Here is a 13,389-nt window from a genome sequence, read left to right as displayed (position 1 = left end):
AGTGGAATGGTTTCTTCTAGGAGGGATTTTAGCCACCCAGAGTCAGCATAACTGCCCCAAAGCCTCATGTGAACTCTTCAGGTTTCTTGAAACAGTTCAACACAGAATGCCTTTACTTTCAATTTTGTTTGTGTTGACATTACCTTTGCTATTTATCAATAAAAAAGGTAACAGATATGTCAGAAGAAATAGAATTGAATACACAGCGTGGGATTAGAACATGGTCAATCAAATTAAAACCTCAGCATCTTGTTACAAATTACATTTTTAAGGTGGTCCTTAAAATATAAGGAAAATATAAGAGGTTTTCTTGAGATCTGATGAAGGGGCTCAAGATTATTTATAAATAAGAGGCGTCTGACTGACAGATCATCAAAGTAGATTCCATAGAATAGCATATCTTATGCAGTTCTTATTATATGTCAGAACTCCTACAAAATACTTTACGTATATTATTGGATGTATTCCTACCAGAAATGCTATGAGGTAGATATTCTTTCTCCTACTTTACAGTAAACTAAGCCTTAGAGGATGTTTAATAATTTGCTCAAAGACCTATAGCTAACCAATGGTGGAACTAGGACTCAAACTCATGTCTAATCAACTTCAAAGCCATCAACCAGATTTCCATCATGTTGAATTTTCACTGAAACGCTTAACCCTAGAAATTTCAAGGACCCTGTCATATCATGATTAATTCATGAGCCAATCTATGACATTTGTAACTCAAAGCACTTGCAAGATTAGACAGGTCACTTGTAATAGAATGGAGTCGCCAAGAAAGGCTGGGATATAGAATTCGAAATAGAGGCACCTGGGCGGCTCAGTTGGTTAAGTGTCTAACTCTTGATTTTGGCTCAGGTCATGATTTCTCTTTGGTGAGATTGAGCCCGGTGTTGAGCCCCACATCAGGCTCTGTTTAGAAATAAACTGCTGTTTCCCAGCTGGGAATGATATATTATTTAGCAGTGCAGGAAGATGCCATGCTTAGGAGTCAGTAAGAAGTCTTGAGTATCCCATGAAGGGTTGAAAACATAGGAAAGGAACAGTACATTCTGGATTTGAAGTTCCACTTGAACATTGGACAGTATGTCTGCAGACAATGAAGGTTGAAGTACAAAGCCCCGAGTTTCTGAGTCATCCTAGGAGATGAGGCTAGGATTTGTCCTACGTCAGTGGTTCTCAGATTTGAGGATCCACCAGAATGCCCTGAAGGCATGTGAAAACACAATGTTTCTGATCTGCGACAGGTCCCGGAGAATTCACTTTTCTTTTCATTTTCTTTTTTAAAATTAAAAAAAATTGTTTTTTGAGATAGAGACAGTGTGTGAGCAGAGGAGGGGCAGAGAAAGGGAGACAGAGTCTGAAACAGGCTTTGGGCTCTAAGATGTCAGCACAGAGCCCAATACAGGGCTCAAACCCATGAACTATGAGATCATGACCTGAGCCGAAGTCAAACACTTAAATGACTGAACCATCCAGGTGCCCCCCAAATTTACTTTTCTAACAAATTCCCAGGTAATGCTGCTGCTTCCAGTCTGGGGACCACTCTTGGGAACCACTGACCCAGAGAGATTTCAGCTGTGGGAAGTGAGATTTGTATGTCAGACAGAGCTTTGCAATGACAAAATTCTCTCTGAGATATTCTACAATATCCATAGGTTAATGATCTGTCCCAAACAACTAAGCTTGCAGACAGAGGATGAGTTTTCCCTGCTCTTCAGTCCGATGACAACCATCTGTCTTCCTTGTGGGTAGATGACTGACTCCTGCCCGCCACAAAGGCCCAGAAATAAAACAAGATAATTTCCAATCCCTTGACGGTTACAGACCTCAGCCTAAATCCAAATGGGATCTGCTTTTGCCAGCCCCTAAAAACCTTCTTAGGGATGAACAGCCCTTAGTGATTTTGTTATATGCATCCCACTTGAATCATTTCACTTCTCAGTTTTCAGGAAAATCTATTTTTTCCCAAGCATCATTTACCTTCAAGCTATTTATGTTTTAGAGGCAATTAAGCAAATGTATTGCAAACTGATTTACACTTGTGTTATTAAAGTATTGCTTTTAAAACTTTAAAGCACAGTATCATTTCATGTTTTTATTAAATCGGTCTCTAAAAGAATGAGCACTGAATTTTATAGCGTGAGTATGTGTGTGCGCGCGTGTGTGCTTGCCTTCTTACTTTTGTTTTATTTTTAGAGTGAGATTTTTCTGAGTTGAACTCATACAGTATTCAAGTGCCTTTCTAAGATGTTTACAGAAAAGCAATTCTTTAATAACTGCGCCTAAATTTTCAACCAATTACATATTTTAGATTAGAAATGGATCTTAGAAAGGATCTAGTTCGAAAATTGGTAGACTTTCTCTGTAAAGGGCTGGATGGTAAGTGTTCTCACTTCTGCAGGTGTGATACTGTGATAAAATAAGAAATATATATTTTGGTCTCCATTTCCGGGTCCTGGGCAGAGCTCCTGAAATCTTTGTAATTTCCTAAGCAGTACAGGTACTAGGATCATCTTTTGTTCCAATATTTGGTCTTTGACGCTGGTTCTTGATACAGAGCCCCCAAATTCCTTGGGATTTCCTGGGTGATTGAAACATTGCTTGTTCTAATGAGGCAATGCTTGTTCTAACGAGGCAATGCTTGATAGCTCCTGGAAAGCTTTAGGATGGGGACTGGTAAACAGAAAGGGGAAGCCATGGTGAGGAGCTTGAAATTTCAGCCCGATCTCCCCCATCCTTGAGGGAGGGGAGAGGGGCTGGAGAGCGAGGTAATGATTGATCATGCTTACCTATGAAGTCTTCATAATACTCCCTGACCTGTGGGGCTCAGAGAGCTACCAGGTCACTGAACACATTGAGCTGCCGGGAGGATGGCCTGCCGGGAAAGGACATGTGTGCTCTTTTCCTCATACCTTGCCCTATGCATATGCATCTCTTCCGTCTCTCTCTTCCTGCCATATTTAATAATGAGCCAGTAGTCTAGAAAGTCAACTGTTTTCTGGAGTTTTGTGAGCTGTTCTAGCAAATTGACAAGGAGGTAGTTGTAGGATTCCTTCCTGAGGAGGAAGTTGTAGGATTCTCTGATTTAGAGCCAGTCACTCAGCATAAGTGCAACCAGAACTTGTGATTGGCATCTGAAGTGAAACAGGCTTGTGGGACTGCCCCCTTAACCTATGGGGTCTGCACTAGCTCTGACAGTCAGTGTCAGAATTGAGTTAAATGTTAGGGAGCCCAGCTTATGTCCATAGAGACTGGAGCACTGCTTAGTGCAGGGGGGGAGGGGAAACTCACACATCTGTGTCAGAAGTACTGTGAATGTCGTGTAGGAAACAAGAGGTTTTGCTTTCAGCAGGCGATACGGTTTCTGGGGGAACTATTGAACTTTCCTGTTTTAGTGCCCAATGGCCACAGACAATACATAAATGAAAAAAGGACCATGTATTCTAATACCTCTTTATTTACAAAAACAGGTGGTGGTCCAGATTGGGCTCCTGGGCCATAGTGTGACAACCACTGACCTAGTTCATTGCATCAGTTTTTCTGTGAGGAAACTCAGGCCTGACGAGATATGCAACTGGCCCAGCTCAGGCAGCTAGGAAATGGCAGGGCAAAGTCTAATACTCAGGTGTGAATCCAGACAAGTGTATGGACCACAAACCCTTGGTACAGTAGGGATGCCCTGTACCCATTTTCTGCATCAGGTCAATTTGTGCATCAAAGATTATATTCCTCCGGCTGACCCTGCTGCAAACACAATATGAGAACAAGGGTTCCCAATGTGTCCTTTATGTTTTTCTAGTTGCCTAGTTGTAAAAATATCTCAAATGGGCTCTAAGAGTGAGAGTCAAGAAAATATACTTCTAAAATGTTGAATATTTTTTAATTTTACATAGTTGCATGGGTTAAATCATGACACCATTCTAAAGAGGTCAAAGATGGTGGTTTGATTCTTAAACCGACACAGAAAAGAGCTGTTCCAAGGCCACAGATGGGACAGCACCCAGGCGAACATTTGTGAAATGGGTTGTGTGAGCTCACAAAGCTTCAGGGGAAGAGAAAGTGGTCCAGAGCAAAGCACTCCTGTGGAGGGAGAAAGACTCAGAATGAACATTTCCAGAGACTAGAAGCAGTTCATTTTTCTCCACAAGGAACACATTGCTCTCATTGTTGATTTGAGAATAAAAACGGTCAACTAAACCCTTTTGGTTTGAATATTAGGCTTCTAGATAATCTGGAAACCGGCAAAACACTTTGGGTATCATCTAGGTCATCACTGTCCTGCTTAACACAACAGGGCTAAGTATTATTTCATTATGTATCATCTTATCATTTTATCTTGTTATTTTAACCATTCTTGCTGTTCACATCCGGAATCTGTTACAAGTCACAGGACCCGTGTCTTTCCCAAAAGTACTACTGCCTTTTGTGAAAGTAATGAAGTTGAGGCCTGAATTCAAGAATTCTCAAGGCAAGGCCTTCAAAAGCTGTGATAGTTTGGTTGGGATTTCAAACCAGAGAACTGTTCCATCTTCTTACAAATATTTTTTGGGGGACTCTTTGGTTTGAAAAATACAGTGACACTCTCAAGTCATCTCATTGTGTGTGTGTGTGTGTGTGTAGGTGTGAGAACGTGCGTGTGTGCTGTGCACGCACGTGTGTTGGGAAGGAGTTGTTATGAGGATACATATGATCTGAAGTGACACTTGCAGATGCCAGGATCTGGGATGGGATTGGGGACCTGCCTCTCTTTTGGTCTATATTTCATGGTCTTGTTGGGGCTCTCGGTTCACATTTCTTGCTTTTCTCTTTTTCTGTTACTACCATTTAGTCAGTTTCCTGATTGATTATGCTCTAGCTCAGTTTATTTTTTTTAATGTTTATTTTTATTTTTGAGAGAGAGAGCAAGTGGAGGAGAGACAGAGAGACAGGGAAACACAGATCTGAAGCAAGCTCCAGGCTCTGAGCTGTTAGCACAGGACCCAATGCAGGGCTTGAACCCATAAACTATGGGATTATGATCTGAGCTGAAAGTCAGATACTTAACTGACTAGGCCAGCAGGCAACCCCATCTCACCTTAAATAGGAGCCAGATTCATTGCATTGCTAATTAGCATTACTCCCATTGATAGAAGGTTTCCTTCTAGGATCACTGATGTGTCAACAGGAATCCTTTGGACAGGCCACCCTGGGACAGATGTCCACCTCAGTTTTTACTGGTGGCTCCTCTGTACAAAAAAACAGCTTGGTGTTGCTGCTCTAAGCAGGATGATGTTATCTAAGAGACAAACACTGGGTACTGAGTGGAATGATTTCTTAAACTTTTATTGTATCTCTCTATATTCATTTTATTGTAAGAGAAATCCACATTTTTTGAAAACTATTTTGAAATGTGCAAACATAAGGAGGAGAACATAAGTCATAATCCATCACCCATCTAGAACACCTGTTAATGTTGCTGGTCATTTTTAAGTCTTTTCCTTATGTGTAATTTCACATTCAGTTGCTAAAAATAATGAATGAGTTCTATATATTTGTTGTTTAACATTAAATCACAGTTTTCTCTTGTGTATGTAAACATTCTCAAACAGTGATCATGATTACATGCCCTATGTGTCACAGTACAGATATACTCTAGTCACTTACCCAATGCTGGACCTTTATTTATTTTTTTATTTTTAAAAAATGTTTTATTGATTTTTGATACAGAGAGAGACAGAGCATGAGAGGGGGAGGGGCAGAGAGAGAAAGGACACAGAGCTGGAAGCAGGCTCCAGGCTCTGAGCTAGCTGTCAGCACAGAGCCTGATGCGAGGCTCCAACCCACGAACGTGAGATCTGACCTGAGCCGAAGTCGGAGGCTTAACCGACTGAGCCACCCAGGCGCCCCAATACTGCACCTTTAGATGGTGTCACCTCTGCTTGTTAAAATTGGTCAGCATTTAAGATCAATTTGTTAACACAAATTCCTAGAGGCAGACTTACAGGGTCAAAGAGCAAGAGATGTTTTTAAGTTTTTAATATGTATTGTCTAACTGGTTTTTCGAAAGGGTCAATCCAATTCTTACTTTTGCCAGCCATGTACGAGAGCCCCCTGGTCCACACCTATACAACATTTTGAATGACTGCTTTGGAAAATGAGCCTCACTATGTTAAAAAGTGTGCTGCATTATTCTATTTGTCACTAACTGTTTTTTATATTGATTATTCTGTGGTTATTGGTGCGTGGACGCAGTTGACGAACCTATGCAGGAAACGTGTACCACTTGGTTTTCAATTTGCACCATTTATATGCTAATCCAGTGAATGTCTGTGTCTTCTGTAGCCTTCGTACACCGAATTTGACATCAGCGGCAATGTCCTCGCTCTGATCTTCAACCAAGGCATGATCTGGTAGGTCCACTATTGACAGCTTGTAACTTAAAGAAAAGCCTCGAAGATCATTATTGCATAATGCACTGTAGCCTGGTGTCAGAGAGGTCCACAGTTGGACTTCCGGGTCTAACTCAACAGTTGCCTTTGCTAAGTGGATCTAGGAAAAGCTTATTTATATTTGTTTATATTTATGTTTATATTTATGTTTATATCTTAACTCTACGTCCTCAAAGAAATCTGCCTGTTTTGCAGGGCATTCCTTTATAAAATACTGGGAGTGTATTTCTGCTTTGTAGATTATTTGAAAGCTTTTTATACTTTTATATCCTGTGATACCAGGGCCTAACAGTGAAACTTTAATGATCCCATAACCATGTTAAATATGAAATAAATTAATGTAAGACCCTTCTAAAAGACTGATTTTATTTCATCATTACTGAGTACATTTAGAATACAACTTGTTTCTTTTGAAAATACTATCTTACCAAATCTAGTAGTTGTAGGTAACTAAACTACTGGAGATGAAATGCCTGCTTTAGGAAGGTTAAAATATGATCTCTATTTCATAACTTGTTTCACAGGCCATTTGCACATCAGAATTATGTCTTTTGATGTACAAAGGATTGTCATATCTTTTATTAAATGAAAGCATTCTGGCTGTAAACCTTGACAGGTTAAGATGAGCTGATATAGTAGAAACTGTTTTTGAATTTAAAAATTGAATCATGGTGTGTGATTCATCTGGGGACCATGTGTCTTGGAAATCTGTCACTTTTAACTAAGAACACCTCACCCACAAGCTGTTACAACTGAGCTTCTTTATCCTACTGACACTTGTTTAATAGAACATCGTGCCACTGGCCACTGCACTGTCCTATGTACCAGACCTGGTAGCTTGGTTCAAGGTTTGCACAAGCTTTATTTATTACTTAAATCCTCCAACCATAGCTGCATTGAGTTGTTAAACCTTTGCAAGACTGGACCTCTCTGCAAATGTTAAAATTATCTTGCTTTAGTAATATAAATATCCTTCCCTTGGGCCTGTCCAATTCCTGTGCCACACCAGATCAATACACATGAAGAAAATAAAAAGACCATCTTTTCCATTATCAGGTGTGTTTAAAAATTGAATTCCTGCCCTTTCACTTTCTAAATTTTGCAAGTTATGTCTCATCTGCCCCAAGAGTCTTTGAAGAGTGAAATGCTTCTTTCATTCGCTAAGCAGGGAGGAAAGGCATGTTGGCCCAACCTATGCCCACCAACAGAGAGAGTAAAGGGAGAAGCTTCTAGGAGTTCTGGATCTTTCATTTTCTGGAGGGGATTCTGCTGTCACAGCAGAAAATGGCTAACATGGCTACTGGAACAATGAGAAACCATCATCTTGTATCAGTTTTAAAACTCTCTGGCTTCTCCACAGAGTGCCACAAATCCCTCAGGCCTGGTGGATGCCATTTGTGCAGACATATGCTGCGTGTCTGTTTCTTGTTCTTTCATAGCTAAGGCAACAGATTGGCCTAGAAATTCATTTTCATGATCAGAAAAGCTGTTGCAAGGGCTGTCCTGATTGGTTTCACTTATAATTTTGCAACGATTTGGTCCACTATCGTTCATGTTGAAACCTTAAATATCTAAAAACGTTCCTGCGTATTCTCATGGGCAGACCCATTACCAAAATCTCTCTACTCTTTCTGCACTATCCCTTTTCTGTGTATTCTTCCTTTAGGTATTGGTCAGGTCTTGCCTCTTGTTGGTCTGAAGAGGGCATTAGGAAGGGATGGTGGTTTTTGAATGTACAGAGATAATCACACACCAGAGTTTCAGAAGCAAAAGAACTATAACTTACCTTCAGGTCAGCCCTTTGGACTGATGGTCTTTTCCTAACTCCCAGGAAGTTGGTAAGGGAATGTGGATGTAGTTGATGGGGGAGGTGTGAAGAATGCACAAGGGGACTCACACATGGAACTGACACTGGACCTTGGCCACACAGAAACAAAACTGTGGGACATTTGCGCTCAAATCCATTAGTTTGTGACTTGGAGACATTCAGGTACAGCTTTAGGAGTTTCTAATTCGTGAATGTTAGCAAAGTCCTACTTTATAGGTAAAGTCCATTTTGTTGTGTAATTGACTGACACGATCAGTAAACCTTCATATTATGCACTTCATTTTCAAATGGATAGCACAAGCTTTTGTCATCATGTTTTAAAACGACAGACACATGTCATGTCTCTCTGAAAAGGGTGTAGAGGCAGCAGAAAACAGGGAGACAGAAGATGGGTTTGGATGTTGCTCCAATACTGTCTCTTTGTGTACCTCTTCTACCTTCGTCACCGTCTGCTACCTCATTTTCTTGGTTGATGTGAATAATTTACCTGACATGTGCCATGGCACTGGAGTAATAAGGAGAGCTCAATAAAAGAAGCTTTCATTCGCTTTGATCTTCTTGGAAGAAAAGCACTTTATAAGGCGAAGGTATTACAATGATCTTGAACTGACAGATGACAGGATCAAGTCTGGGTAAGGGACTTAGTGAGGCGAGCTGATTAGTGAGTCACCAGCAAAGACAGGATGAGCGTTAGGGTTCAGATATCACTGTGTCAGGATCTGTTTTTCTAGGTTATGGTTCTTGAGCCCGTTTGATCAAAATGCCCAAGTGATATTTATTTTGAAAATCTGAAGTTTACTTATCTACAGATGCATGTACATAGATGTGTGCTTCTATATGTATACAGACAGATGATGCGTGTATACATACAATATGTGTGGCTTTAGGTAAGTTTAGGTATTAACTTATATACAAAACTGTGTCTGAGGACAAACTAGGTTGTATAGCAGTTAAACAGTGTCCCCCCCCCCCCCATCTTAGTGGTTTACAAAGGGGAAAGTGTGCTTTTTATGTAATCTACCTGTTGTTCAATGTGGGTTAGTAGAGGAATCTGCTCTTGGGAGTTACCCTCACTCTGGAGTCCTACACTGGCCAAACTGGGTCCATCTGGAGCATCACTGGTCAGGGTAGCAGAGCTATGAGAACAAAATCGACATAGGTCTTTTAATGTTTCTTTTTGTTTTTTAATAGTTTATTGTCAAATTGGTTTCCATACAACACCCAGTGCTCTTCCCCACAAGTGCCCTCCTCCATAACCACCACCCCTTTCCTCCCTCCCTCTTCCCCTTCAACCCTCAGTTAGTTTTCAGTATTCAGTAGTCTCTCAGGTTTTGCATCCCTCTCTCTCCCCAACTCTCTTCCCCCTTCCCTTCCCCATGGTCCTCCGTTAGGTTTCTCCTGTTAGACCTATGAGTGCAAACATATGGTATCTGTCCTTCTCCGCCTGACTTATACGGCTTTTAACGTTTCTATCCAGTACTGGGACACCTCATTTTAATTTCCATTTCCTTGGCCCAAACAAATCATATGGCCAAGCCCGGCTTTTCGAAGGGAGCACACATCATCATTCACAAGCATCTAACGTTACTAATACTGGTATCTGAGAATACAGTGTCGTGCTGTGTAATCGTGGCCCCTACTTGAGACTGTCACTCATTCGCTCACATTTTTGAGACTCCGGGTTCCCTCTGGCTATCCTGGGACAAAGATACCCTGTGTTGTTCCAAAGTCTATCTTTTTACTTTTTTTAGTTCGTAACATTTATATTTTAGAGAGGTTTGGGTTCACACAAAAAACTGTGTATGGGGTTCCCATACACCCCCATTGCCCTCCCTCACACAGCCTCCCCCACTATTGACATCCCCCCCCCCACAGTGGTACATGTGTTATAATTGATGAACCTACATGGATATATCATGGCTTGAAGTCCATACCATTAAAAAAAATAGTTTATCTTCCTTCAGAGTCTCTGGTCCATTCAGCATGTTAAAATACCCTTTAGAGCTGTTGTATAAAATCCTATCAACAAGAAAACCCGGATTTGGGGACAAGTCCACCTTTAAATGAAATACTTCAACAATGGTTTGCATAATTTCAATTACAGAAATAGCAGAAATGAATGTGTTCATCTAAGTGACCCACTGTCCCCTGGCCAACATAACATATGAAATGTACTTTGGTTAGTTGGTTAAAACAGCCTCTCTACATAGTCAGGAAATATAAAACGCTGACCCTACCTAGAACTGTTGAGGGCTTTATCATAGCTGGGACCGTTCAAGAGACAGGCTCTGCTTATACTTCTAAAATAAGTGCACGTGTATCCTCTTTTTGGTTTGGGACCAATACATTGCTATTTATATGGTTTTATAATGCTAATGGATTTTCTCTTCAAAGAAAAGTGAAATGTATTTTGTTGAAAATAACCAACTAAGCCAACAAATAAAAGTGACCTCATCTAAGTGCTTCCTGTTTAAAAGAGGCATTTAAAAATAGTTTTTAAAAGTCAGATATACAAAGCAGGGGATTTCCAGGACAAACTGAAGTAAGGAGGTAAACAGATTAAATTAAATTAAATGGATGTGTTGACTTTTCATCTCAAACACATAAAGCTTCCTATAGATTATCAACAAAACACAGTCTATTATTGGGCATGCAGATATCAGCTCATAAACACCATAATAGCTACATAGCTAATAGAGAAAAGCCTCAGAAAAAGAAAAATTCATTTTGTTTCCCTTCCATTAAGCAAAAATTAATTAGCCCACAGGAAAAGTAATTAATCCAGACGTGTAGTTTATTTGAATAGAATGAGTGGTTTTAAGGGTAAGTTATTAAAAAGAAGTTACATTTTTAGATTTATTAGTTGATGATTTGAGTATTAGGGGAAATCAAGTTTATTTTAGAAGTAGAAGAGAGAAGTAAATATATGTAATACATTCCTTGGTGTAGTTTAACTGTATTAATGATAACAGACATAGTTCGTGAACAGCATATTTACTGTGAATCATGTATGCATCCCCGGTGATCACAGGAAAGACGGTAAAATGTGCATAGAAGATGGAAATTGACTGGTCAAGTTTATCTATAAAAAGAGTTTGTGTGGTTGAAAGCGACACTACATTTTCTCCCTTTAGCAAATAAGCATGGCGTGAAATAAGCAAGTGCTGGGTGACTTTGTTGAGAAGACTTGAACTGAGCAGAGCCATGTTTTTCTTTCCAGGATGGGCTCCTTCTTCGCTCCCAGCCTCCCGGGCATCAATATCCTTCGACTCCACACGTCCATGTACTTCCAGTGCTGGGCCGTGATGTGTTGCAATGTTCCCGAGGCCAGGGTCTTCAAAGCTTCCAGATCGAACAACTTCTATCTGGGCATGCTGTTGCTCATCCTCTTCTTGTCCACCATGCCTGTCCTGTACATGATCGTATCCCTCCCACCATCTTTTGATTGTGGTCCCTTCAGGTTCTTGTCTTCGAAATTCCATTGGGGTGTCATTTTCTTCCAGGCGTGGAGATAGGAATGGTCACTTCTATGAGTCTTTTCTCCCCTTCCAAACAATGACATTTTGGCCTGTAGAAATGAAAATCTTTGGGCATCCAGTCTCATTAGGCAACATGGAGATCCTTAGGCAAGTTCCATCGATTTTCTTATTTGAGAATTATAAAAGGGAAAAGGATTGGAGTGCACCAGGCTCTACCTGGGTAAATATGGACAATAAATCTGAGCTAAAAGGGGATAGCAAAGTGTGGGTTAATTGTTATAGACGGGACATGGAACGTTTCTAGATGCTGGGCTCCGATGTCCAAAAAGCAGAAGCTACTGCTATATCATGTCAAATAGAAAATAATTAATTAATTCAAAGTAGATTATTCCACAAGCTCCCTGGGAAATGGGGTCATTATTAGATAACTGTGAATATAAGTGGGTCACACAATTTATAATCCAAAATGCTCCATGCTAGCAAAACAATTGAAGATGATCATCATGTATATTCTCCCCAAATAACAAGGACAGATCGCTCAAGTCAGTAGTAAAGAGTCAAGAAGTCTCTCTGATCCGAGCTGAAATGGACTTTTCCCCTGCTTTCTATGACAAGAGTGCTGACAGTGACACTTATCAAGAAAGCCAAGTCCCCAGGATCTGGGGCACTGAGATTTCATTCCCTAAATAGGACCTTAAAAAGGGATCTACCGCAAGTTCCTCCCTGCAAACCCAAGAGTCTCTGCCTGTTGAGTCACTGGTCAGCATGCATTTGAGTTATTTCTCCTTTTCAAATGAAAGAAATGTGAACATGAAAAGCCACGTGAATGACAAGTAGGAGGCAATAATGGCCACATGTAATTTCCCCATGATGCTGTCAGACGCAAGTTATTAAAGTCAAAAGTTTTATTGCCCACAGACCTAAGTATAAAAGAGGCATTTCATTCTAACAATAGGCTAAGTTATTATTGCTTTACTGGGGGGTGGAGGGAAGAAAAAGAAAACACGTTAAGCCAGCTGATAGGGCAAAAACCACTGGAGTTCTGTCATTTAGGAAGCTGGTGCTGACAAATCCTGATCACCCCCACCCCCACCCCCACAGTGGGCTGAAATAAATAATGCAAACAGTGACATCTGGAGACTGAATATGAAATTGCACTCTGGAAGAATAGTTTGGTCTTAAACCCCTAATGAATCTCAGGGTACAAAGTGCATCAGATAAGCCATTCAAAGGCGTTAGTTAACTGCAAATTATCGACACAACTAAGCATCCAGGATGAGTTTTAGATGTACCTTGAACTTTGTAATTGGAAGTCGATCCTGCTCAGAAAATTATCAACAGAAGGGAAACCTCACAATGTCCACACCCAGCTGGGTGGTAGTTACACAGAGGTCATTCTTGTGAAAAATATCATTGAGCCAACCAGGCACAATGGCCACACAATTTTAGCTTTTTGAGCCTGACTCCTCTGCCTCTCTTTTTATCACACAGAGTTACTATTATTTTAATGGAAAAAAATGAGTCTGTATCTAAGGCATAGTATCTGATTTTAACCAAGTGTTTCCTGATTGGCAAACTTAGGAAAAATTGCTGCATATATATATATATATATATATCACTCTTCTGAGATCAAGAAAATTTAAATATT

General features: G+C 40.3%; 1 protein-coding gene across 1 annotated transcript in view; it reads left to right on the top strand.

The window, feature by feature from the left end:
* Positions 1–13,389, top strand: part of TMC1 (transmembrane channel like 1) — a 128,704-nt gene that overhangs the window by 103,737 nt on the left and 11,578 nt on the right. Inside the window, exons 15-16 of the mRNA XM_029920495.1 lie at positions 6,328–6,395; positions 11,483–11,722. Of these exons, the coding sequence (XP_029776355.1) occupies positions 6,328–6,395; positions 11,483–11,722 (308 nt within the window). The remainder of the gene's footprint in view (positions 1–6,327; positions 6,396–11,482; positions 11,723–13,389) is intronic.

The sequence above is a fragment of the Suricata suricatta genome, chromosome 13 (assembly GCF_006229205.1).
Source record: "Suricata suricatta isolate VVHF042 chromosome 13, meerkat_22Aug2017_6uvM2_HiC, whole genome shotgun sequence".
Taxonomy (NCBI): domain Eukaryota; kingdom Metazoa; phylum Chordata; class Mammalia; order Carnivora; family Herpestidae; genus Suricata; species Suricata suricatta.
This window is presented reverse-complemented; position numbering and strand designations above follow the sequence as displayed.